This window comes from Jaculus jaculus, chromosome 6 (genome assembly GCF_020740685.1).
Source record: "Jaculus jaculus isolate mJacJac1 chromosome 6, mJacJac1.mat.Y.cur, whole genome shotgun sequence".
Lineage (NCBI taxonomy): Eukaryota > Metazoa > Chordata > Mammalia > Rodentia > Dipodidae > Jaculus > Jaculus jaculus.
In genome coordinates, this window is record NC_059107.1 from 89,373,179 (window position 1) to 89,400,215 (window position 27,037).

The 27,037-nt window shown below is 45.1% G+C and overlaps 1 protein-coding gene across 4 annotated transcripts in view; it reads left to right on the top strand.

The window, feature by feature from the left end:
* The window catches only part of Pced1b (PC-esterase domain containing 1B), a 191,853-nt gene extending 164,816 nt beyond the window's left edge, over positions 1 to 27,037 (top strand). For 3 of the 4 annotated variants that reach the window (XM_045153226.1, XM_045153225.1, XM_045153227.1), the window contains 2 exons: positions 16,753 to 16,901; positions 25,454 to 27,037. In XM_045153226.1, coding sequence (XP_045009161.1) covers positions 25,495 to 26,778 — 1,284 coding nt within the window. In that variant the 5' untranslated portion in view covers positions 16,753 to 16,901; positions 25,454 to 25,494 and the 3' untranslated portion in view covers positions 26,779 to 27,037. Of the gene's footprint in view, positions 1 to 16,165; positions 16,214 to 16,752; positions 16,902 to 25,453 lie in introns of those variants that run through there. The other variant, XM_004668511.2, reaches the window with a different exon arrangement.

The window sequence follows — 27,037 nt, forward strand, 5'->3', positions numbered from 1 at the left end:
AGCCTGAGCAAGAGTGAGACCCTACCTCGAAAAACCAAACCAAACCAAAATAATAATGATAATAATAATAATAATAATAATTACAATGTTTGTGTATAAACTCCCTCTCTATTTTTCAGTGCCTTCTACGAAAAGATCCATTTTCATTTGTCTATTCAGAAACTACCCAATGAATATCAGCTAAGTAGTTGCTATGTACATTGAACAGAGATGACTGCTCACACTGAAGTGTGATCTTCTCTAATGCCTTTGTCTCATTTTGATGTTGAATGCTTAGGCTGTAATGACAGCTTTCCACCACAGCTGGCTGCTCTTCAGGACACAGGGTCATTGTAGCACACACTGTGCAGGCAAGTAACTCCAGCCCATCCCAGTTCAGCTCTTGGGGAGAAAGGAGGAAAACTAAGAAACGAGAGCTAGCAATAGAGATGTGTGGTATAATTAAATTAAAAGACACAATTATTGTTCATTTGGATTCTATTTCCTTAACTGCTGGGCCATCTCTACACCCCTGGATTCTATTTCTATGTCCTAAAGGATGTTTGAAGTTGTGTGGAAGTTGTTTTGGAAAAGCTGGTTTTGTTGGTTAACAAGTCACCAGCAAGTGCCTTTAACAACCAAGCATCTCCCCAGTCCCTTTTGTTTGATTTTGACAGTCTTAACCATGCATCCCAGGCTGTATTTAAATGCATGATCCTCTTGCCTCTACCTCCAGATTTCAGGGATTATAGGCATGTGCCACTATGTTGCCACAGAATAAAAACTGTAAAATTTTTAAGGACTCACCTTGTATGTTGGGGAAAAAGTTTAAAAAGCAAGGAAACAGACCTGAGTGTAGTAGCCAGGGTGCCACTTTCTTCCACTCTGCGCTGCCATATGTACCCAGCACCTCTAAACTACATAAATGGTGAGTAAATAGTTGAGACAGAGTCTGCTCTCCGCAGAAGTACCTTGACTCCGAATAACCAGACATCAGCCTCATTTACAGGAAGCTGGCTGGAGTCACTTCCTCTGGCACCTGTCACAAGTCACCAGACTGTCTTAGAAATGGCCATTAGCAAACAACTCAGGAAAGTGGTGAGTTACCCTGGTGATCTCTGCAGGACTCCAGTGGAGCCCATGGTCCAGGGACCTAGAAAGAAAAGGGGGCTGGAAAGATGGCTTAGCAATTAAAGTGTTTGCCTGCAAAGGCTTAAGGACTCAGGTTCAATTCCCCAGTACCCAGGTAAACCACATGCACAAGGTGGCCCATGTATCTGGGGTTCATTTGCAGTAGCTAGTGGACCTACAGCGCCCATTCTCCCCCCACCAAAAATAATAAAAAGAAAAATTTAACTAAATTTTTACAAATAAAATTAAGGAAGGCCGGGCGTGGTGGCACACACCTTTAATCCCAGGACTCGGGAGGCAGAGGTAGGAGGATTGCCGTGAGTTCAAGGCCACCCTGAGACTAGAGTTAATTCCAGGTCAGCCTGAGACCCTACCTCGAAAAACCAAAAAACTAAACTAAACTAAACTAAACTAAACTAAAATAAAATTAAGGAGCCAGGTGTGGTGGCGCATGCCTTTGATCCCAGCACTCAGGAGACAGAGGTAGGATCGCTGTGAGTTGGAGGCCACCCTGAGACTAAATAGCGAATTCCTGGTCAGCTTGGGCTAGTGTGAAACCCTACCTTGAAAAACCAAAAATAATAATAATAATAATAATAATGATGATAATAAAATTAAATTAAGGGCTGAATAGATGGCTTAGCCTTTAAGGCCCTTGCCTGTGGAGCCTAAGGACCGCTGTTGGACTCTGCAGATTGCGCTTAACACGCCCACGACGACTCAAGCGAACAAGGTCTCAAAGTGCCCAAGATGGCGCAGGCGTGTGGCGTTCGACTGCAATGGCTGAGGCCCCGGTGCAACAACTCTCTCTTATAAAAACAGGTTAAGAAAGGAAAAAGGAGGGTGCGTGGCCGAAAGGTGACAGACTGCTGGCTAAGTTAGTTTAGGTCTCCGTCCTCAAGGCGCGGAACAAGTCTCTAGACCCCCTCAGAGCTGGAGCGCCCAGCCTGCGCGGTCAAGGGCGAGGCCCCGCCCCGGGGACCGGAAGCCCGCGCCGCCCGCCGCCCCGCGCACGCCGGGCTGCCGCCTCCACGCAGCCGGCCGGCGCCGGGAGGGGAAGTGCTTCTGCTCTGCTCCCCTCCTTCCTTCTCCGTGACCACGGAGGGACGGGTCCCCGCACCGTCCTTGCTCAAACGTGTGAGTATCACCTCTCCAGACACCGCCCCCCACCGTGAGGAATTACCCCAAAACATTTGGAGGCTGTTTCCACCTGAAGAAACCAGCAGCTCCTTTCGTTTTCTCTCACCAGCGGAGCCCGGGACAGCCGGGGCTGCAGGTTCTTCTCGGTCTACTTCCTCTTGAAAGAGTCTGTGGTTGACCAGGCTCTTCCAGCTCTTCCTTCAGACCTCGCGGGCCACCACGGCGCCCCGAGCGCCCAAGGTTGGGTTGAGCTGCTTCCCCAGGACTGCAAGCCAGATAACCTGTGTGCATGGGCCTTGGTTTTCCGAGGTGGGGTCTCACTCCGGCCCAGGCTGACCTGGAATTCACTATAGAGTCTCGGGTGGCCTCGAACTCACTGCGATCCTCCCACCCCTGCCTCCCGAGTGCTGGGATTAAAGGCGTGCGTCACCACGCTGGGCTAGCTTTATTATTTTTTAAAACTTATTTATGTGTTTGAGCGAGAGAGAGAGGCAGATAGAAAGACAGTGGGCACCACCAGGGCCTCCAACCACTGCAAACGATCTTCAGACACTTGCGTCACCTTGTGCATCTGGCTTGCATGGGTCCTGGGGAATCAAACCTAGGTCTTTTGGCTTTGCAGGCAAATGCCTTAACGGCTAGGCCATCTCTCCAGCCCAGGCTTTATCTTGTTGATAAGTGAAGTATAAGAAGTTTTCCCAGGATCCACATTCTGAATCCAGTAACTTGTCAAGGATTTCTGAACCTGCTGCCTGTTCCTGAACACATACATACAGGTGGCAGGCCGGAAGCCAAACCAGTCACTCACTGTCACCTGGCAGCAGCCTCTGTTCCCCCTCCAAAGTCATGAGTCAAAACAGCCTGCCCGACTTTGCCACAATATTTTAATTTCCTTAGATGTCACCGCTGTGGGCGTGACATTGGTGCGGGTCCAGCCTGTAGGCCTCAGGTGCTGGGTACCAGCGAAGCGCAAGGCAAGCAGAGGTGGGTTCGCTTGACCGTGCTGCCTACTAGCTAATGGATCCGAGGCAAACCGGGGCACTCTAGGAAGTCTTTCCCTTCCTTTCGTTTTCTTACCTGGAGACAGTACTACATACTCTGCGTGGCACCAAAGGTAACTAGTGGTACAACCTGGGTGTGAAGGAGGTTCTCAGGAAGTGGCAGAAACATTTGTTGATTTTGTTCAAAAAGGAACGTGGTATTGTACCTAGAATGCTCACAATTCTCGGTTACCTAAGGGGTTGGAAAGATTTGGTGGGAGGCGTTTTTGGCTGGGGTTTGCAGGCCTCTCAGAGCTTATGGCCTATGAGGGGCAATGAAATGTAAGATCTGCATTTTAGAAAGAGGAAAGATTGAGCCGGTTGTTGCATGACTTTAATCCCAGCACTCCCGGGGCAGAGGTAGGAGGATCACTGTGAGTTCGAACCCAGCCTGAGACTACACAGTGAATTCCAGGTCAGCCTGGGCTAGACTGAGACCGACCTTACCTTGAAAAACCAAAAAATAAATAAACAAAATAAAAAGAAAGAAAGAGGAAAGATTGCAAGCTAGAGACCAACAGGAGGAGGGGAAGAACTGGTGCAGGTGATTGTAGATGGGAACTAAAGCAGAGGCTGAGGTGACAGAAGTGGACTGACCAGTGTGGCTTGGTGTTAGAATTGACTGTCCACTGAGGAATGACTGGGAGGAGAGATCCCCGAGGGTTTTAGAGTTCTGTCTTGGGGCACTCAGGTGGATAATGGATGCCATGCTGAGGAGGAACAGGATGGGAAAATTAAACATCTGTTTAGAGTGTTTTTAAATTGGATCTCTGCATAGTTGACCAGCAGCAAAGAGACTTTGCTTTGCTTTGTGGTTTTTATCAAGTATCTGAAACACTGGTGCCAAATGCTGTGCCCAGCAGAAAGAGGCCCTGGAGGAATGTTTATCTGATAAAGAAGGAACAGCACGCACCACAAATATCAAGCTATCTGTGCCCCTGAACAAACCATCTGCATGTCCAGGAATTTAGCTATGAATAGTATGTTAGGACCTTTCCTTTATAAATATAGTAGTACAAATTGCAGATAGCTTTGAAAATTTAAGAAAATCATCGCACCTAGAATCCCGCCACACAGTAGATGGTTAACTAGCATTTTAGTTTTAGCCAAAACAGTGTTGCAGTGCACTGTTAGAATTCATTTTGTAATTTTTTATTGACAACTTCCATACATATAAACAATACAACATTATCATAATCATCTGCCATCATCCTGTCTTTTCCCAAATCCTCCAATAATTCATTTATTAATGCCGATTAAAACTGTGACTTTTTAAAACGTCCAGACCTCATTTTGAAGTGTGAAATGATTAAATTGGTAAAAGAAATAGGATGAAGGGCAGAAACTGGAACCAGAAATCTTAAGCTAGTGGTTTGGAGTCGTGTAAACATTATTTAGAAGTAAGGGGATCACATTGCTAATATCATGTGAGATCCTATTCTCCTGTACTGTTGAGTAATTCTTTGTGAAAAAGGTTTACAAGCTTTAATAAAATAAAATAAAATAAATAATGACTGGCTGTGGGACTGGGGGACCAGGCCTCAACAAGCCAGTGCGCCGTCCAGGCTCAGCCTGGAGCCTGATTGTGGGGCTGGGATGGTTGCCCTGAGCATCAGCTTAGTTTCAGGATGGCTTTTGTCATCATCTTCCATTTACAAAGCCCGTTCTAGCAGCAAAGGGCTCTCACCAGCCCACAGAGCTGTGCCCGTCACACAGGGTGCTTCCCAGCAAGTACATTTTATTCTGTGTTTGGTCATTTCAAGTATCATGTCACGCAACTATGGCATGGGGAAAACCCACTCCCAGACTGAGAGTCAGCTGTGAGAGACAGAAGGGGCCTGAGACCACAGAAGGAGGCAGACAAGGCAGGGATGCACAAAATACAATTTTTTGGAGACTTAAGGTAAAGGGTGCGTCTTGGGTGGCAGTAAGACAGGAGACCCTAGCACCTCTTACGCAAAGTTGGAGGAAGGTATTTTTATGCTGAGTTAGACAAAAGTGGGCCATGGCCAACTGGCATGTACCCAGCCTTTCTCAAGACATTAGCTAAAAAAAAAAAAAAAAAGTTTGGGCATCAGTGGCTAGCACGTTATGCTCTGCTGACTGTCCTAACAGCTTTGTTTGCCTATAGGCTTGGGGTGTGTGCCAGGTTTACCTGATGTGCAAAATGGTGACCATGACCAAGATGGCTGTAATCCTGCTGAGCTAGATCCCCACACATACCAACTCCTAGGATAGACTAGCACTTCCTACGTGCCAGGCACTATGTTAGGCAGTGCATGTTTAATATTTGAACATGACTGCATGAGAATGAAAATACTTAGTAGCAGAGGCCAGTAAGTTAAAAAGGAGACATAAAGGGAAGAGAAAGGAAGGGAGGAGGGTACTTAATAGGTTGATATTGTATATATGTAAGTACAATGATTGTGATGGGGAGGTAATATGATGGAGAATGGAATTTCAAAGCGGAAAGCGTGGGGGGTGGGGAGGGAGGGAATTACCATGGGATTTTTTTAATAATCATGGAAAATGCTAATAAAAAATTAAAAAAAATATTTGAACATGAAATGGATCCAGAGAGGTTGAACATCAATCCCAAAGTCACACAGCTGATGGATGGATTAAGGACTGGGGATTATGGGCTCAACTTCTCAGCCTGAAGAGACCAACTGAGCTGTACGGGAGCTGAATTCAGCCCTTGCATAACATGTAAGGACTCTAGCAGAAATTGGCAGACAAATTACTACCTGGCAAAGTAGGAGCTTACTTCCCAAATATTTTGTCCTGAATACTGAAACCATACTGTTCTGGCTCTTCTTAAACTAGAACCCAACTCCTGACTCATTAACAACACACAAAAGTTTGCATGAGCTGACTGAGTACAAAATTGAATTCTAATTGTAAACTGAACCCATAAGATGTTTAAATGGAGAGTTTTGAGTTTTAGTATTGCTTTTCTTTGTTTCTGCAACAACATCTTGCTATATAGCCCAGGCTGGACTGGAACTCATATGTTGCCTCAGCCCCCTAAAGAACTAGGATTACAGATTTGTGCCTCAGCCCCCTAAAGAACTAAGATTTCAGATTTGTGCCACCACACCTGACTTGAAATTCTTCCCTTCCTCTTTCCTTCTTTCTTTCTTTCAAATATTTTATTTATATATTTGAGAGAAAGAGGCAGATAGACAATAGGCACACCAGGACCTCTAGCCACTGCAAACAAACTCCAGACACATGCATCACTTTGTGCATCTGGCCTACATGGGTACTGGGAAATCAAATCTGGGTCCTTAGACTTAGCAGGCAAATGCCTTAACCACTAAGCCATCTCTCCAGCCCCTCTATTTATGTTATTTATTTGAGAGAGAGAGAGAGAGAAAGAAAGAAAGAATGGGTGCACCAGGACCTCTAGCCACTGAAAATGAATTCCAGCTGCATGCACCCCCTTGTGTATCTGGCTTACATGGGTCTTGGGGAATATAACCTGGGTGGGTCCTTTGGCTTTGCAGGCAAATGCCTTAACCACTAAGCCAACTCTCCAGCCCACTTTAAAAATTTATTTTATTTTATTTTATTTTATTTTATTTATTTATGTGAGAGGGAGAGAGAGAATGGGCTGTTGTTTTTGTTGTTGTTATTTGTTTTTTTAAAGACTGGGTCTCATTACATAGCTTAAGCTAGCCTTGAAACTCACAGAGATAATCCTACTTTAGTTCCTAGGTGCTGTGATTACAGGCCTTTAGCACCAGGCCAGGCTTAAAGAACAAGTTTTCTGTTTGTTTCTTTCTTTTATGGTGATGGACATTCAACCCAGGACCTTGCTTTACCACCAAGCACAGTCCTAACCTCACAATTCTATCAGAGGAGACTTTGTTCTCCAACAACTATATATATAGTATATATATAAAAGCACAAATTCAAATATTTTGAAGAGAAGGAATCCAAAACATGAAAAATGTTAAAGACATACAAGCAAAGAAAAACCATATTGTTCTGTGATTTGCCAAATTTGTCCATTTTTAAACATAAATTTGAACATAAACACATACCAGCTGGCTGAAATAAATGCATATGTGTCTAGGTATTGAATATGCTGATTTCTGGCTCACTTAACAGTTCTCCATTCTAAGAAAATAAGAAAATTAACTTCCTTCAAGTACAAAGTATAGATAAAATGATGGCTTTCAGAAAGACAAATTTAAATTACCTATTTCTGGAACTATTATAGAGTTGTTGATGCTGCTAGGCATGGTGGTGGTGCATGCCTTTAATCCCAGCACTTGGGAGAAAGAAGTAGGATCACCATGAGTTCAGACCAGCCTGGGACTACAGAGTGAGTCCCCAGGTCAGCCTGGGCTAGAGTGAGACCCTACCTTGTTGGGGGGCCGGGTGGGGGGGAGTTGTTGATGCTAATAGAATGTTATTGAGAGTGTGGATCAGTGGTGGTAGTGTTTGCCTAGCATGTATGAGGCTGTGGGTTCAATACCTAGCACCACACACACCAAAATAAATAAATAAGTAAATAAACAACCAAACAAACCAACCAAGAAAAAGATTATTTTGCCAGGCATGGTGGTGCACGCCTTTAATCCTAGCCCTCGGGAGGCAGAGGTAGGAGGATCGCCTTGAGTTTGAGGCCACCCTGAGACTACATAGTGAATTTCAGATCAGCCTGTACTAGATTGAGACCCTACCTCAAAAAACCAAAATAAAAAAGATTATTTTTGCCTTACATTAAGAATATTTGGGGGGGGGGGTAAGGGAGCTGGAGAGGTGGCTTAGCCTAAGGACCCAGGTTTGATTCCCCAGAACCCACGGAAGCCAGATGCACATGGTGATACATGGGTCTGGAGTTCGTTTGCAGTGGGTAGAGACCCTTATGACCAACGTGTTGCTACCCGAGGCCAGCCTCTTCACTCAAGCACCAGATCCCTCGTCTTGCTCTCGCTGGTAGCCTTCCCTATTTCTTCTGCACCATCCACTTTCATGTTTCATAGTTCATCCTGTAAAGGTATAAACATGTCATGGCTCCCTTCTTCAAAAGTGGATAACAAATAGTCTGAAATCCATCTTCCCCTCCAGCAGGTTCACAATTCTCTGCTTCATTTGTGACACAACTTCTTGAAGGAAGGATTGCTTCCAGTTTTCTTCCAGGTGTTTCTTAAGCCATCTAAATTAGCTGTTGCTCCTATCACTCCATCAAAGCCACCCGTGTCTGACATACTTTATAACTAGTGTCAGACACTCCACTTGATACTTTAACTGTCTCTGATACAAACAGTCTTGTTCCAGTCAGGGTCTAACTCCAGCTCAGGTTGACCTGGAGCTCACAGTGCTCCTCCTACCTGTACCTCACCAGCACACCTCTGGCTCAACTCTTCCTCTTTCTTTCTTCCTGAGCTTCCCCATCTCCACTGCTACCAAAACCAAAGCAATATCTCTGGCCTAGCCTCTTTGAACTTGATTTGTATATCCAAACCCCCTTCAACGTGTGTGTGTGTGTGTGTGTGTGTGTGTGTACTTATCAAACTGAACAAGCCCCAAACCAAACACTTGACCTTCACCCTCCACACCTGTTCTTCCCAAAGTTTCTCCATCTTAGTGAATAGTACCACCACATCACCTATTTCTAAGGCCCCAAAACTCTAGACCCATCCTTGACTTCTCATTCACAACCTGCCTCTCTCTATAGACAAATTCCATTGTCTCTGCCAACTACATCCAAAACCAAATCACTTTTTAAAAAATTTATTTATAATTTTTAAAATATTTTATTTCTTTTCAAGGAGGGAGGGGCTAATGTGGACTATCTGGCTAGAATACTTCTGGCAAAATAGATTAGCAATCAGTGGCAGACAGCACTTTTCTGGAAGAGATGCAGGAGCTTGGAGGGAGGAAGACTGACTTCTCACTCATTCCTCTTGTGCCCTTTGACATTGTTGTGCCCTGTGCATGAATTACCTTCTAAAGATAAAGTAATTTAAGAATGACAATAATGACAGTGCACCCTGCTTGGCCTCTTGCCAAGGCTATAAAGATGAAATTCTGTGCAGACAGAAGAGCAGACTCCAAATGTCTGTTCTACATGATCAGGGTAGCTTGTCATTCCTACTGTCCCAGCTCCTCAGTTACACCATCTGTGGGAGGACCCCCATGTCATTGTCTTAAAGAGTGTATGTATGAATACCATTTGCATTTACTACAGCTTACTCCTTGTTTCTTTGGTCGCTGGTGATTACAGAAATCTAGCCATCCCCTCCTAGCTGGTTCGTTCATTCTCTAAAAGCACAGACTAGCTTCAGTGTGGGGTTCTAGAGTGAATGACTGGAGTGCCTGTAATTGAGGCAGGATAAAAAGATGGAGACAATTCTAGTGGCATGAGAAGGAGAACCTAGGAAGAAAATAGGCCCTGGGGGACCTTGTTTGCCTTTTCTGCTGATAAATGCAGGAAACTTCAGACCATTCACACAGCCAAAATTACAGGAGACAGTACGGGTTTCCTGTAGACATCTCAACAGAGACAACATGTAAACCATGCTTAACCTTGAGTTATTTAGTCTAACCAACACCCCTTGTAAATCCACCTTCCAACTTTGTAAGAAGGCCTTAAACCTTCACGGTAAATTATACTTTCCAAACAGTGTAATTTTGAAAGCCACAGGAACACACACCTAAATGATCTGGTAGAGATACCTAAATGTGACTGCTTTGAGAAGCCCAGACCCATGGACACGGGTGTGCTTTATTCTCAGCTTTTGCACGTTTATGTTTGTTGGGAGGCTTTTCTTTTTTCTTTTTTACAAATCATCTGTCTGTGTATTTATTTGAGAGAGGGGAGAGAGAATGAGCAGGCCAAGGCCTCCTGCCCCTGCAGATGAACTCCAGACACATGTCACTTTGCATCTGGCTTTACATGGATATTGTAGAATCAAACCCAGGTCATCAGGCTTTAAAAGTAAGTGCCTTTAACCACTAAGCCACCACTCCAGCCCAAAGAGACTACCTTTTCTTAATTTTTTACTTTTTATTTTGTTCGGGCTTTTTGTTTGCTTGTTTGTTTTTGGTTTTGGGTTTTTTGTTTTGTTTTTGACAAAGTATCTTGCTGTAGCCAAGGCTGACTTGGGATTCTTTATGTAATCTCTGGGTGGCCTCGAACTCCTACCTCTGCCTCTAATCCTCTGCGAGATTAAAGGTGAGCGCCACCATGCCCAGCTGGTTTGTTGGTTTTTCTGAGGCAGGAGCTCACTCTAGCCTAGGCTGACTGGAATTTGCTCTGCGGCCCCAGGCAGGCTTCCAACTCAACTTCCTCCTACTGCAGCCTCCCAAATGCTGGGGCTAAAGATTTGTGGCACCACATACCAGGGTTTTGTTTATTTTTATTTTAATGAACTCTAACTGCAAGGATCCTGCTTTACCTGAATGTAGGTCTCTAAGAAAGAGGAACTAGGCTTGAGCTGCCATGCTGGGCTTATTGTGGAATCTATCTTGTTATGTTATATATTTAATGTACTGGAGGCTAAGTTTGTACCTCAGTGTTAGAGTACCTGCAAGGTTTGATCCCGAACACATACACACACACACACACACACAAAACAATCTCTTAGTTGGGCATGGTATCCAAGTTTAAACCCAGCACTGGAGACTGAGTTCGAGGCCAACCTGGGGCTACAGAGAGAGTTCCAAGTCAGCCTGGATTCCATTCTAAAGTCTTTTTTTACAAAATTATTTATTTATTTATTTTAGAAAGAGAAGATAGGCAGATAGAGAGAATGGACACACCAGGATCCTTAGGCACTGCACACAAACTCCAGACACATGTGCCACCTTGTGCATCTGGCTTATGTGGGTCCTGGGGGATTGAACCTGAGTCCTTTGGCTTTGCAGGCAAACACATTAACCACTAAACCATCTCTCCAGCCCATCTTGTGAAGCTTCCTTGTTTCGTTTTGTTTTGTTTTTTGTTTTCTGGTGGCACCCTAGGAAAGGGCTCTGAGGGGCTTATCTGGATTTGCTACTTAACTGCATTTACCCGGATCCTTGTCTCAGGACTGTCTTTTTCTGTGAAGCCTGGGGACTATGTACCAACCTACCCCCCATGCAGGAGGAGTGGGAGGATCAAGTGACAGGATTTGAAGCGGGTTATAAACAGAGGGCTCCTGTATTGATCACTGCATAGAGACCAAACGGGGAGAAATCTCTCTTCTTACCTTCTTCCCCTTTCTCCTTCCCCACTTCCTTCTTCCCTCTTCTAACAACATTATTCTTGCCTGTGGAGTAAGAATAATAAAAGCTGAGGAAATGAGTTGTAAGGGTAGGCCTGGTTGTGCACGCCTTTAATCCCAGCATTTGGGAGACAGAGGTAGGAGGATCGCCATTCGTTTGAAGCCACCCTGAGAATACAGAGGTACTGGTGTGTGTATTCTCTTTTCTCTATATGCCTCTCTCTCTCTCAAATAAAATATTTTAAAAAAAACTACTAGCAGGGCAGGGCTCAAGAGATAGCTCAGTGGTTAAAATTCTTGCTTGCAGAGCCTGACGGCCTAGGTTCCATCCCCCAGTACCCACATAAAGCCAGATGCACAAAGTAACGCGTGCATCTGGAGTGCATTTGCAGTGGCTAGAGGCCCTGGCACACGAGTGCTCACTCGCTCACTAGCACAAATACACACTCTCTATATACAAATAAGTAAATATATTACTTTAAAAAACTACTAGCAGGGGGACTAACTAATATTACTCCGCATTACTAAGCAGTCAGTTAAATACTTCATTTCACTGGCAAGCCCCCCAAGAGCACGAGGCTACCTCACCATACTGAGGAGTCTCAGAGCAGTAACCAAGAACAGAGGTGGCACCTAGAGAGTGTTTTCATAACTGATCACAAAGCAAACAAGACAGAGCTGCTGTTCCACTCTTGAAACTGTAGAATAAAAGAAGCTGAGCACTCTGCTGGACGTGGCCACAGGGAGAAGCACTCGTAGGTTCAGACTTGGAGCTGAAGGCCAGATAACCCAGGCTTAAGGAGCCCGCTAATGTGAACAGTGAACATGTTGTCTGGGGAATAGAAACTCACTTCTTCCCCAGCCCTGACCCTTGGCCTGCTGTTCCTTGTTCTGAGGCACTGGTTTAGGCACCACAACAGTTGAAAACTGGACTTTAGAATCTCTCTGTTTTTGTTGTTGTTGTTGTTGTTGTTATTGTTTGTTTTTGTTTTTCAAGGTAGGGTCTCGTTCTAACCCAGGCTGACCTGAAATTCACTATGTAGTCGGAGGCTCGCCTATACCTCACAGCAATCCTCCTACCTCAGCCTCCCAAGGGGTCTAATTAAAGGCATGCACCACCACACCCAGCTAGAATCTCATTTTTAAATTTGGTAACTTTATTCATAGAAACACTGTTGCACACAGAATTCAAATAACACCTGCTCTCCCCCCCCCCCCCCAAGTAGGGTCTCACTCTAGACCAGGCTGACCTGGAATTCACTATGTAGTCTTAGGGTGACCTTAAACTCAGCGATTCTACGTGTGCTATCACGGCCAGCTTGGCCCTGAATTCTTGTCAGATTAAAGGAGCTTTGCAGGACAGCAGCCAGGAACAGAATTTTTCAAAATCCAGCCTAATCATGGGTTAAAAGTACTGGCTATTATTGGCTCTCTCGCCATTCTTCTTTAACTGTGGAAATTTTATTTTATTATTTTTTGGGTTTTGGAGGTAGGGTCTCACACTAGCCCAGGCTGACCTGGAATTCATTATGTAGTCTCAGGGTGGCCTTGAACTCACGGCAATCCTCCTACCTCTGCCTCTCAAGTGCTGAGATTAAAGGCATGTGCCACCATACCTGGCTGGGAATGTTTTATTCAGTGCTATTGAGACTCCTGGTAATTAGCCTGAATATAAAAGTTCTAAAATTTAGGGGGTGAGTTAAAGGTTAAAAGAAGAGCTTGTGTACAAATCCTAACAGCCCAGGTTTGATTCCCCAGTACCCATGTAAAGTCAGATAGTGCATGTATCTAGAGTTTGCAGTGGCAGGAGGCCTGGCGTACCCATTCTCTCTGTCTCTCTCTTCTTGCAAGTAAGATCAATACAAATACCTTATTTTTAAAAAATCTGAAATCAGGCTGGGCATTCAGCTCAGTGCCTAACATGTGCAAGGCTCTGTGTTCAATCCCCAGCCCTGCCTAATCCAGGCATGGTGGTAAATACCTGTAATCCCAGGATTTGGGAGGTAGAGGCAAGATGAACAATTTGGGCTGGAGAGATGGCTTAGCGGTTATGCAGAGCCACATAGCTAGCCTGAGTTACTTGAGATGCTAAACATTCCGATACATCAACAGAGCTCAAATGAAGCACCAGGCTCTCCACTGAGCTTAGAAAGCTAGGTAACTTTGGGTGAGGTAGCACCTAACAGTCATCTGAGCACTGTGGAAACTGAGGCAGGAGTTCAGGGCCAGCCTGGACTACACAGTTGAGACATTGTCTTACAAAACCATGGGCTAAAGAACAGCACTTATTTTACTGCTAAATTCTGAGCAGTATAAATTGAACCAAGTTAACATAACTGCTTTGGTTTCTTATGGAAAAATTTAAAGCTGTGTATAAAAGTTTATTTTTCAGCAGAGAACAACAAAGAAGAAATGACATGCAAATATTTCTAGATGACTTTTTGCTCCTAATTTCAACAAATATTTACAACTGAAGATAAAAGCTCAGGCTTTGGGGCCATATTTCCTCTTAGAAAGAAACAAACGTGGCCCTTATGCTTTTTTCATCCACCAAGAGGTTTACTGACAGTAAAAAACCACTTGTTACAACATGGCTGAGTAGCCTGGGGCAATTTTCATCACCTCTCCCTGCCTCAGTTTCACCTGCAAAGCAGAGATAATGAAATTTCCTACCCCACTAGAATATGAGAATTGAATAAGCTGGATAGTCAAGGCTTCATGAATGTGTCATTGAGGCCTAAGGCATGGGGCAGCATTGGATGCAACCGCTCACAAACATTCATGCACAAAAGGCACATAGAGGGGCTGGAGAAGATGGCTTAGTGGTTAAGGCATTTGCCTACAAAGCCAAAGGACCCCAGTTTGATTCCCCAGGACCTGCGAAAGCCAGATGCACAAGGAGGCACATGCATCTGGAGTTCGTTTGCAGTGGCTGGGGTCCCTGGCATGCCCCTTCTCTCTCTACCTCTTTCTCAAATAAATAAATAAAATATATTTTAAATAGGCACATAGAGCACTTGGGAGGTGTAGGCGGGAGAATCCCAAGTTTGTGGCTAGTTGACTGTTAGACAAGGCCACCCAAAGAAGGGGAGACTTCTGTCTGGAGGGCTCATTGACAAAATTGCCTTTTAAAAAGCGATCCTGTGGGCTGGAGAGATGGCTTAGTGGTTAAGAGCTTGCCTGTGAAGCCTAAGGACCCCGGTTCGAGGCTTGGTTCCCCAGGACCCACGTTAGCCAGATGTACAAGGGGGCGCACATGTCTGGAGTTTGTTTGCAGTGGCCAGAAGCCCTGATGTGCCCATTCTCTCTCTCTCTGCCTCTCTCTCTCTCTCTCTCTCTCTCTCTGTCACTCTCAAATAAATAAATAAGAATGAACAACAACAAAAAAATTTTTTTTAAGTGATCTTGCTGGGCATGGTGGCACATGCCTTTAATCCAGCACCTCCATAGGAGGGTGGCCATGAGTTCGAGGTTACCCTGCGACTACATAGTGATTTTAGGTCAGCCCAGGCTAGAGCAAGATCTTACCTTGAAAAACTAAAAAAGAAAAAGAGATCTTGCCAGACACACAAGCTGATGTCTGTAATCCCAGCACTCCTGATACTGAGGTTGGAGGATTATTGTGAGTTCTATTGTGAGGCTATAAGTGTCAGGTCAGCCTGGGCTAGAATGAGACCCTACCTCAACAAATAAAAAGAGTGGTTCTAAAGAAACAGGTTTGATCCAGAGAAAGATGGAGAGATGGGGGGAGGGGCGGGAGGGAATAAGCAAGCAAAGCAAAAATATAAGTGAAACTGAAATTGATCATATACTTTCCTAAAGTATGTTTCAAAGATTCCAAGATACACACAATTACCTACATTGATAGAGTGCTTGTCTAGCATGCCTAAGGCCATGGGTTTGATTCCTACCACTGCAAGAAAAAGAAATACATTATCAGTATCTAGGCAGTCCTTTAAGGACTTTGATGTCTCAGGAATAGTGAAAACAGTCACTCATGAAACATAAAAATGAGAACCCAAGCATTTGGGATGCAGTTTATTTCTACCCAGTTCTATACATCCAGTCAGTGTTTCAAGCTCTGAAAACACATAGTGAGAACTCACTATGTTCATTCCTGGCCATGATCAGTGTTTACTTTTAGGAAGATTGTTTGAAGGTTATGAAAGAAATGTCTTAGGAATTCGGCCACAGTTTGGTTTGGAAAGAATATCCCAACAAAGATGTTACTCTTCCCCTCCCCCACCAAATAACTTGCTTCCACCCACCTAATTCCTGGAGTTTAGGGACAGTCTGGGCTAGTGAAAGATACAATCAGTGAATTCACTCATGTAAAAATGTGGCAGCATCATGCTACTAGTGCCTTTTACAAGTGCTATTAACTATATCACTTTTTAAGAAAGCCCCAGTAATATATCCAGCACATCTAGGCCAGGATTCCTCGAAGCAGGGACGGTGCTTTTGCTGCTCCAGGGTCTGGCTGGGGCTAACTCCTGTATCCTCCCTTTCCTGCCACTGAGCTTTATTGCTCAATTCAAGTCATCTGCATACAAATGGTTCTGATAAGGCGGTGCAGGTCAAACTGGGGGGAGGGAAGGGGAGCCATAGGTAATTATGCTGGAGAAACGGCGGACAGGACCCAGAACTCTAGGAGGCAAGTGGGGGTATGTGGTCACCATCCTTCCTGAAGGTTTGAGAGTGGTGAGCTCATGAGAAGAATGCTGGAGAAGTGGGCTTTGAGAAAGACCAGCTTGAGGGGATTCCCAGAGAGAGCCCTGCAGAGGATCTGGGGAAGGGTAGTACCCAGGGTGCCAGACAAACTCGGGAAGAGCTTTTCAGAGGCTGCCCCCCAAGAACAACCTGGAAGGACCAATAAGCAATAATCAAAAGGAGGCCAAGGAAGCCAGTGATGGTTCATGGACAAATGTCTCTTTTGTTTGTTTGTTTTAAGCAGGATATCTCTCTAGTTCAGGCTGACCCAGAACTCGGTCTGTATCCCAGACTGGCCTTGAACTCAAGCGATTCTCCTACTGCAGCCTCGGGGTGCTGAGATTAAAGGAGTGGGCCACCACATCTGGCTCATGTCTTTGGTTTTGATGCAGTTGGAAGTAAAATTAAAGTAAAAGGAGTGAGTGGGAAGAGAAGACCAGACACAGCCAGTGCAAAATGTGGCCTTGAAGCTGAGATAGGATGGACTTAGAGGTGGAGTCAAATTATTTTTCTTTCTTTTTTTCTTTAAGGCAAAAAACTAGCCAGAGAAGAGTGAATAAAATGCAAAATGCATAGTTAATCCCCTCTTTTGGGGTTATCTTGGTGCAACATCCCAAAGGAGGCTAGAGGCCGGGAACGTGACTCATAGCGACTCATAGCTCTTGGCATCCCACCCGAGGTAAGTGTATGCTTTTGCAGCCTGGGAAGGGGCCCTGCTGGGTTGAATGCCTGAGGGAGGAGAGAGACTAAGCAGGGTCTGTCTGCTGCCAGGGTTTTCTGTGGGATCTGAGTGGGGCCAGCTTCTGTCCCAGAGGTTTAAAGGGGACCAGTGTCCTGCAGGCACTATACTAGGCATTTGATATACACCTGTTTTGTCCAAGGAAAACCTGAGCTTGGACATCCAGTTTGAGACCAGTCTGGTTCTGTTGTCTTTTCAAAGTGAAAGGCTTGTCAGCAGCTCGTGCTTTTCGTTCCCTTTTAACAGATATAGGGAGTTAGCAAATAGAGTTTAAATGATAGATGAAGATCATAATGTAAGGTTTGCTATAAACTGTATATGATTGAAATCAAAGTTTTGTTTTTTATGAATTGCTTTAATTAGTTAAAGGATCCTTTTGTTTCTTATGTTTTTTGTTTTTCAAGGTAGGGTCTCACTCTAGCTGGAATTCACTATGTAGTCTCAGGGTAGCCTTGAACTCATGGCAATCCTCCTACCTCTGCCTCCCAACTGCTAGGATTAAAGGCATCTGCCACTATGCTCAGCTTAAATGATCCTTTTGTAAAACAAAATAATTAATAAGGCCATTCAGTAAATGATCCATAAATTACCTTTTTTCTAGATATATGTACATATTAAGCATTATTCTTTGCATTTCTTCATGTGGCCCATAAGAAATGTTAATATTAGTCTATTAAATGAGGAAACATACTGCTTTAAGAGTTTTCCAGCCTAATAATTTTCAGAAACAGAGTGCTTGCATTCTCCCAGTGCTGTTTACTGCAAAAGAATCTCAGCTGTGAGACTGGTGTGGGAACGGTGGGACAGCCACAGAGAGAATAGACACAGTGATTCCTGATAACAGGATGGGTTTGGGCAGGCAGTTGGAAGATGGGAAGCATTGTGGTCTTGATTTTCCAATTATATAACATATATCTCAGATTATTGGTGTGTTTAAGGGACACTCGAATAACCCAAGTTAGGTATAAAAGCCATGAATATGATTATGGGAGTTGGGCAGATGAAACTTGAGGGTTGTTGGGGGATGGGGGCCAAATGTGCTGTCAAGGCCTTGACAGACTCTGGTGCCTCCATTGTAGCTAAGCTAATTGGGCTGGTGAGCCGAGGTCACCTGGGATGGCATCACTGGGGAGTGGCTGTGTGGAAGAGGTTTCTGCGGATGCATTTGCCACTGTCATATCTCATACTTCTTTGCTGTTTTTCACAACATTTTTTAATTCTAACATCACTTTTAAAACTAGTAAGCTTGTGTTATTTTCCACTTTTGGCATTGTATGGAGTGGATGCTAATTAACTTGCCCCAAGTGAAAAGATGACTTTGGCAAATGCTCAGGCTCAAAGTTGATAAACCTCAGGGGATCTGTGAATTGCTATCTCCTTTTCTTGTAACATTTTTTTATGGTTTGCAGTTTGACTTTTGACAAGTTTGAATACAACTTAGAAAACTAAGCATTTGTTGGGCTGGAGAGATGGCTTAGTGGTTAAGCGCTTGCCTGTGAAGCCTAAGGACCCCAGTTCAAGGCTCGATTCCCCAGTTCCCACGTTAGCCAGATGCACAAGGGGGCACACGCGTCTGGAATTAGTCTGCAGTGGCTGGTAGCCCTGGCGTGCCCATTCTCTCTCTCTCTCTCTACCTCTTTGTCTGTTGCTCTCAAATAAATAAATAAAAATAAATTTTTTAAAAAGCCAGTTTGATGTCAATAACTTTTTTTTTAAACTAAGCATTTGCCAAAGAGAAACTGAGTCCCTCGGCCTGCATGAGAGACAGAATCTACAATCAGAAGATTTATTTATGTGGACATGGACCCAGGAGAATAACTTCTAAAGCCTGAGTACCGAGCTCTGATGGCTTAGAGTTGTATATTTGTTTTTAATTTTATTTAGTTATTTGCAAGCAGAGGGGGATAGAAGAGAGATAACAGGGCCTCCAGCTGCAGCAAACAAACTCCAGATGTATGTACCACCTTGTGTGTCAAGCTTTACGTGGGTACCAGGGAATAGAACCTGAGTCTCTAAGACTTTACAGGTGTGCACCTTAGCCATTGAGCCATTTCTTCAGCCCTGGCTCAGTTTTTATAGCCAGTATGGCATGCAGTCTGACATCACCTGGCATTCTTTATATTATTGGTGGGTCTACAAGCAGAAAATGACAGAAGTTAGGCGAGTTTTCCTATGGCTGTATTAACCAGGTAACATACAAGCAGGGTACTGCTGCATAGATTGGGAGGAGACACAGGGTCGTGCTGTCTCCCTGGTAAGTGTTTGCACAATAGAAAGTGCTTTAGAGGGTCATCTGGTTTCTCTGTCAAATTTCTTGCACCATGTAACCATTAGGTAACTCAAACAGGTTGGTTCCTAAGAAATAATTGTTTCTTAATGGGCTTGTCAGGTCCTCCTGCCACTACAAACTGCAGACGCATGTACCGCCTTGTGCATCTGGCTTTACAGGGGTACTGGGGAATTGAACCTGGGTCCTTTGGTTTTGCCCGAAAGTGGCTTAACTGCTAAGCCATCTCTCCAGCCCCTATCATTACACTAAAATTTAAGAGGATCTTGGAAAAACAACTTGATCCCCCAAAATGCAAAAAAGAAGGATGTGAACTATTTACAGTCCTAGTGCAGTGTTGCCAGTGAGTAGCTAACTAGTCATGTGGGAAACTTTGGAACTAGTAGCAAGTATTTCCCAGAGGAATCAAAGATCCTAATTGTTAGGAGAGAGAGAGAGACAGAGAGAGAGAGAGAGAGAGAGAGATTTTAAGATGTCTGTGCCCATTTCATTGCCACACTTCTGAGAATAACCTAATTATACAAAAATTGATTAATGAATGAAAATTAGATGCTCCGCATTTGGTTTGTGATCTCTATAAAGTAATAGTGATTTATAATTCGTGCCTTATGAAGCTACTGAAAAATTAATTATCCTCAAATGGAGAAATACAAGCAAGTTGCTTGAAAATAATTTTTTATATCAGCCATTATTAATGAATATTTCTGGCACAGCTTTAGTCTGAGCCCAAATCGTGCTTTGAAAATGAAATATATGGCCCTCCCTGCCTTGGGTAGTGATCATGGAACATTTTTAGCCCTGTTTCAGTTTAAGACTGGAATCACATGTTGCAACAGCTGTCCTTATGCCATATACAGAGACCTACCCCTCTCCAAAGGCTTGGAGGCTTGATTTACCCATCCATTCCCCAAGCAGCTCCCCCTTTTTGTTGTTTTGCTTTTTTTAAGACAGAGTGTCACTCTAGCCCAGGCTGACCCAGAACTCATTTTGTACCCCAGAGTCGCCTCATACTGATCTCAATCCTCCTACTTCGGGCCTTCAGAGTGAGTGTGCTGGCTGGAACTAAAGCATACTCCACCATGCCAAGCCTTGTTCTTCCTTTCTTTTTCATTTTTTAAATTTTGTTTTTTGCTTTTTGAGGTAGGGTCTTACCCTAGCCCAGGCTGACCTAGAGTTCACTATGTAGTCTCAGGGTGGCCTTGAACTCATGGCAGTCCACCTACCTCTGCCACCCAAGTGCTGGGGTTAAAGGTATGTGCCACCATGCCCGGCTTGCTCCTGTTTTTCTCATCTGTCCTTGGCCATCATTTCTTGCCTTGAGGGAAGAGACTACCTTTTTGAGGAGTGGGGTAGAGGGCAGAATACAAAGTCTAACATAGCTCAGACTGAAATCCTCCTGCTTTGGCTTCCAGGAGTTCTGAGATTACAGGCATTGCCTGGAGGGACTGCCTTTATTTTTTATTTTATTTTATTCTATTTTATTTTTGTTGTTGTTTATAAGGTAGGGTTTTATTGTAGCCCAGGGTGGCCTTGAACTCAGGATCCTCCTACCTCAGTCTTCCCAGTGTGGGGATTGAAGGCATGCACCTCCATACCCTCTCTCCCCAGACTGCTTTTTAATTCCTCTACTTTGGATCTTCTAGCACAAAGCTGGCCTGCTGAGATCCCTCCTAAGTAAGTGAATGAATATTTAAAATGGCTTCCAAAACAATGGAGCGTGACTGATGTGAAGGAAAGGTTCTAAGAACCATGGACCATGGAGACCATAGGCATGGTTATTTCCAAATCCCTTGTTTCAGTTTTTCTAAATAGAAAGAGCCTTTAAGTGGAAGTTACTGGCCTTTGTTAAAAGTCAGAGAAGGTTTTCTCTAACTTGTTTTCTCAGCACTTTGCTAGTGTCGTTTAGGTTTTTGTTGAATAGTTTTTTAGGCTTGCTATTCTAGTGGAACCTCCCTTCCCCAGGGCTGACTTTGCCCCTCCTGTGGCCCAGTCCAAAGAATTTCAAGAATTTTCAGTTTCTGCTTCCTACCACAATACTTATAGTCCCCTCCCCTTCCACCCTGTCTGCAAGGAGGACCTTGGGGAATTCTTACCTGACTTGGCCCTGAGCCCTGGGAGCCTGGTTAGGTGGTGGGAAGTCATACTTCCTCACACAGTAAAGCCATAGTCTTCAGAACTGTGTTTGGGTTATTCTAATATCTAAGTCTTTACACTTGTTGTATGCCTTGCTTAGGGTTAAATGTAATGCTCCATATTCACCATCACTATCCACATCCTGGATGGCAGAGTAGTTGGTTGCCTGCCTGTGAGTAAAATTTTTTTTCTCACCAAAAACCCATTTCTTAGTTAAGACAGATGGTGTAGTAAATCATGTATTCCAGATCCTTCACTGTCATCCTCCCCTTTGATGTTCACAGATGGTTAACCTGGTGTTCTGCAGCTTGATCAGTAAGAGTAACTAAGTCTTCTCAGTACTTACTACCTGTCCCTATTTCATCCCTGGCCTCAAACCCATGAAGTGGAGTCCCATTTCACACAAAGACTAAAGAACGTCCCCTAGTCAAAAAACTAGCAAGGGCTAGAGAGATGGCTTAGCCATTAAGGCTCTTGCCTGTGAAGCCTAAGGATCCAGATTTGATTTCACAGCATCCTCATAAGCCAGATGCACAAGGTGATGCTTGGATCTGGAATTTGTTCACCGTGCCTAGAGAGGCCCTAGTATGCCCATTGCCTGCCTGCTTGTGGTGTCCCCCCCACCTCCTGTCTCTGCCTCCCGAGTGCTGGGATTAAAGGCGTGCACCACCACGCCCGGCTCCTTAAGCACTAAGCAAATTCTCCAGCCCTAGTTTTAGTTTTGTCCTTTCCCTTCCTTCCTTCCTTCCTTCCTTCCTTCCTTCCGTCCTCCCTCCCTCTCTCCCTCCCTCCCTCCCTCCTTTCTGAGGTAGGAGTTCACTGTAGCCCACGCTGACCCGGAATTCACTGTAGTCTCATGGTGGTCTCGAACTTGCGGCAGTCCTACCACTGCCTCCCAAGTACTGGGATTAAACACTTGTGGCACCACTTCAGGTTCATTCTTATTTTGAGACTAAGTTCTCAGTGCTGCAGATAAGGAAATTTAATGAGGAAAAGATAGAAAAGCCCCAGAGTATTTGATCAAGCAGGTTTAGAGTTTGAGCAGACATGCAAAGAAAAATGAGAAAGAAGAGAGGGCTTAACTTAGAACAGTGAGCAAGCTTAGTCATAAGAGTGTTTGAGCAATTGGACTGAGGAAGGGGCTTGGAGGAGGGGGTTGTATTAGCTCATTAAGAGGATAACTTGTCTAGATCTTTATGTGAGGGGTAATTTTTTAACTTTCTCTACAGCTTCCATAAATAACCACAATATAGCATGATCATAATTCCTTTTCACCACCCTCCCTTTGCCAATCCCCTCCCCCCTTCTTTCCAACTAAACTCCCTTCTATTTTGATACCATCACCCCCCCCCCCCATTGCTAGGTCGTGAAAATCAAGGTCACATTTTGTCTGGAAGACAACATTGTTAAGCTTGCCTCCCCTTCCTGTGGCTCTCTGTTCTTTCTGCTACCTCTTCTGCAATGGTTCTTGAGCATACAAAGGTTAAGGGGGAGACCATAGCTCTGATACCTCTGCCATCTTCCCTTTCATACTAGAGATGACCTCCAAGCCTGCTAACTAATGTCTGTCTACCTATTACATCACTATGTAGACAATACTGGCCTTGAACTTGTAGCAATCCTTCTGTCTGTGGCTCTTGCATACTGGAATTATAGGCCTGTGCCCCATGCCTGGTTTATGATCAGTGAGTGTTTCTGAGCTCAAGAAATGGACTTTTTGCTTTTTTGTTTTAAGGTAAGCTCTCATTCTAGTCCAGGCTGTCCTGCAATTATGCAACTATGTAGTTTCAGGTTAGCCTCACCTCACTTCAGTCCTCCTACCTCTACCTCCCAAGTGCCCCACCACACCTGGCTGACCTTGTTTTTGAGACAGGTCTATTGTTTTCTTGCTGGCCTTGAACCCATTAAGTAGCTAAGGATCACCTTAAACTTGTGAGCTTCCTGCCTCTCTACCATCTGGGTCCTGGGATTATAAGAATGGGCACAGGGCTAGAGAAATGGCTTACTGGTTAAGGCACTTGCCTACAAAGCCAAAGGACCCACGATTCCCCAGGACCCACAAAAGTCAGATGCATAAGGGGGCACATGCATCTGGAGTTTGTAGTGGCTGGAGGCCCTGGCATGCCCATTCTCTCTCTCCCCCTGCCTGTTTCTCTCTAATAAATAAATTAATTAAGTAAAAAGAATGGGCACAGCTGGTTTATGAGATGCTAAGGATTGAACTCAGGGCTTTATGCTATGCGAGGCAAGCATTTACCAACTGAACTACATTTCTGACACCATGTGCTTTGCTTTGCATTTGGATGTACCAGGAGGAGCTGTTCTTATACTTTTTTTTTTCTGTTATCAATATTGATCGAGTCCATGGGAAAATACGAGTATTTTCACCTGTTCTGTGGAAACTCAATATTCTACCTGTTTTCATATTTTAACGTTTGACCTTGTAACCATTTAAAGCCATAGATAGTATAGCCTTAAAATTTTAATTTATGTCAGGTGTGGTAGCACATTAGAGGCTGAGGTAGGAGAAATAATGTGGTTTTCAAGACCAGCCTCGGCTACAGAGTGAGTTCCAGATCAGCCTAGGTGAGGGTAAAACCCTACCTAAATGAATGAATGAATGAATGAAGTTGTAATTTAGTACCACCTGCCCACTAATTTCAATTAAAATAATTACAGTGGGAGGGCTGGAGAGATAAGTCAGTGGCTAAAGGTGCTTGCTTGCAAAACCTTATGTCCCAGGTTCAATTTCTTAGTACCCACAAAAAGCCAGGTACACAAAGGATGCACACATCTGGAGTTTGTTTGCAGTGGCAGAAGGCCCTGGTGCACCCATTTTCATTCTCTCTGTATCTCTCTCTCTCTGTTTCTCCTCTGCTTCTCTCAAATATATAAATAAAATAATTTTTCTTCAAGGTAGGGTCTTGTTCCAGCTCAAGGCTGCCCTGGAATTCACTGTGTAGTCTCAGGGTGGCCTCGAACTCACTGCGATCCTCCAAGTGCTGGGATCAAAGGTGTGCACCACCACGTCCGTCTGTTTTGCCTTTTGGTAAAAGCTGTTAAAGTCAAGCCGGGCATGGTGGTGCACTCTGGAGGCAGAGGTAGGAGGATCGCTGTGAGTTCGAGGCCACCCTGAGACTACATAGTGAATTCTAGGTCAGCCTGAGCTAGAGCAAGACCCTACCTCCAAAAAAAGGCATAATATTTTCTCTGCTTCTTATCCCAGTCCCTGGGGGGTGTGCAAAATAACAAAGCATAAGATTGACCTGGGGAAAGACAAATAATTTTCTAATTCTTTTTTTTGTTTTGTTTTGTTCTTTTATTTTTCAAGGTAGGTTCTCTTTCTAGCTCAGGCTGATCTGGAATTCACCATGTAGTCTCAGGGTGGCCTCGAACTCACATCCCTCCTCCTACTACATCTGCCTGGACTGGGATAGACAAACAGTTGTATTTATTTATTTGAGAGAGAGGCAGACAGAAAGAATGGGTGCACCAGGGCCTCTTGCCACTGCAAATAAACTCCAGATTCATGTGCCACCTTGTGTATCTAGCTTACATGGGTACTGGGGAATTGAACCTGGGTTCTTAGGCTTTGCAGGCAAGCCCTCTCTTCAGCCCCAAGACAAACAATTTTAATTAATATTCTGGTCACTGAAAGAGGGTTGGAGCTTCTAGCCATTATTAATTCTGGAAAAGTAACTCGAGGGAGTTTATGGGAGATAAGGGCCCTGGCAGTAAATTGTGTTTATGCACCATGGCCTTGGGTGTCAACCTAGTCTTCATTGAAGATTAACAGTTATGTTAGCATAAAACTGGCCTCTCTTCTTGCTGGTGAGGTCTGGGTATCCAAGTGCTGCCCTTGACAGTTCAGAGGTCCAGTTGTAGGCCTGAACTACAACCACACGAAGGAGGACTGCTGGTTCTCCAGCTTAGTCCCAGCCTACTAGGGCCATGTGGGCTGTCCTTGTCCGAGCCTGGGCCCTGGGGCAAAGGACACACTCCACTATCTTCCCCAGCACTGCCTGCCCCGCCCAGAAGTGAGCCTTTCCCAGCCTCTCTCCTTTTGTCCTAGCCTTCCACAGACGCAGAGCAGGAAGAAGCTGAGCAGGCATCATGGTTCTCCTCTTGGCCTCCGAGGTCCAGCAGCTGCTGCACAACAAGTTTGTGGTTGTCCTTGGGGATTCTGTGCAGAGGTCCGTGTACAAGGACTTAGTGCTCCTGCTGCAGAAGGACCGCCTGCTCACAAACAAGCAGCTCAAGACAAAGGGAGAGTTGAGCTTCGAGAAGGACCAGCTGGTGGCGGGAGGACAGCTAGGTATCATGCACAATGGCACCAAGTACCGCGAGGAGCGCCAGTTCTGCTCCGGCAGCCACCTGGTGCATTTCTACTTCCTTACCCGCGTGTACTCCAAGTACGTGGAGCGCATCCTGCACAACCTGTGGTCTGGCGAGCATACCCCCGACGTGATCATCATGAACTCCTGCCTCTGGGACCTCTCCAGGTATGGGCGGAACTCCTGGAAGAGCTACCTGAAGAACCTGGAGAACCTGTTTAAGCGCCTGGGCCAGGTGCTGCCTGAGTCCTGCTTGCTGGTATGGAACACAGCCATGCCTATCGGCGACAAGATCACCGCTCGCTTCCTCCCTCCCAAGGGTCAGTACCGGCCCTCCATGGCCACCCTGAAGACCAACCTGATCCAAGCCAACTTCTACAGCTGTGCTGAGGCCAGGAAACACCTTTTCGATGTGTTGGACTTGCACTTCCACTTCCGCCACGCCAGGAAGCACCTGCAGAAAGATGGGGTGCACTGGAATGAGTATGCACACCGCCAACTCTCACAGTTGCTGCTGGCCCACGTGGCCGATGCCTGGGGTGTGGACCTGCCCTCCCGCGATGATGGCCCTGATGAAGGCCCTGCTGCATGGGAGAAGCCTGGCCAGGTAGAGAATTGGGGGCCCCCAAACCGCAGAGATCACCAAGCCTTTCCCCAAGCCCCACCCTGGTCTTTTCCCAGGCCCCGCCCCCTGCTGCCAACCCCACTCCTGCCCTCAAGGCCCCCACCCCCACTGCCTCCTCCCATTCCCCTGTGTCAGGTGAGGCCCCTTTTACCCCCCTGCCCGCAGGATGCCTATTTTTCCTCAGACCATATTTTCCAGTCAGACGAGTTTTACTTCCATTCAGATGAGCCTTCACCCATCCACCCAGGCTTTGCCTTTGAAGGTGACTTTAGGTTTGGTCCCCAGCCACCTATGCCCAGCTTCGGCTCACCCTGTTACCAGCGGTCAGCGCCTATGGTGCATAGAGGCTTCCCAAGGTATCTTGCTCATGGTCCCTATAAGCCCTGGAGAGGGAGGTCCAGGGGACCAAGGAGATGTCCCCAACCCACCCAGTGTTAAGTTCCTAGTTTTATCACTATTTCCTAGACATAGCCTACAGTGTAGGCACACACTGACCTTACTAATAACTTAACCCTTGGTTGTAGTCCATGCTTGGACTTCTTGCTGCTGTTAGAAACAAAGGCTGGAAGGGCAGTCTTGACCCAGTGTAGCCTGTCCTCTCCTCTCTGGGAGTGGTCAAGCAAGCACTATTTCTACCTCCCCTCCCTGTTCTCGTTGCCTTGTTTGTAAAAAATAAAGTTGAAACACAAGAAGTTAA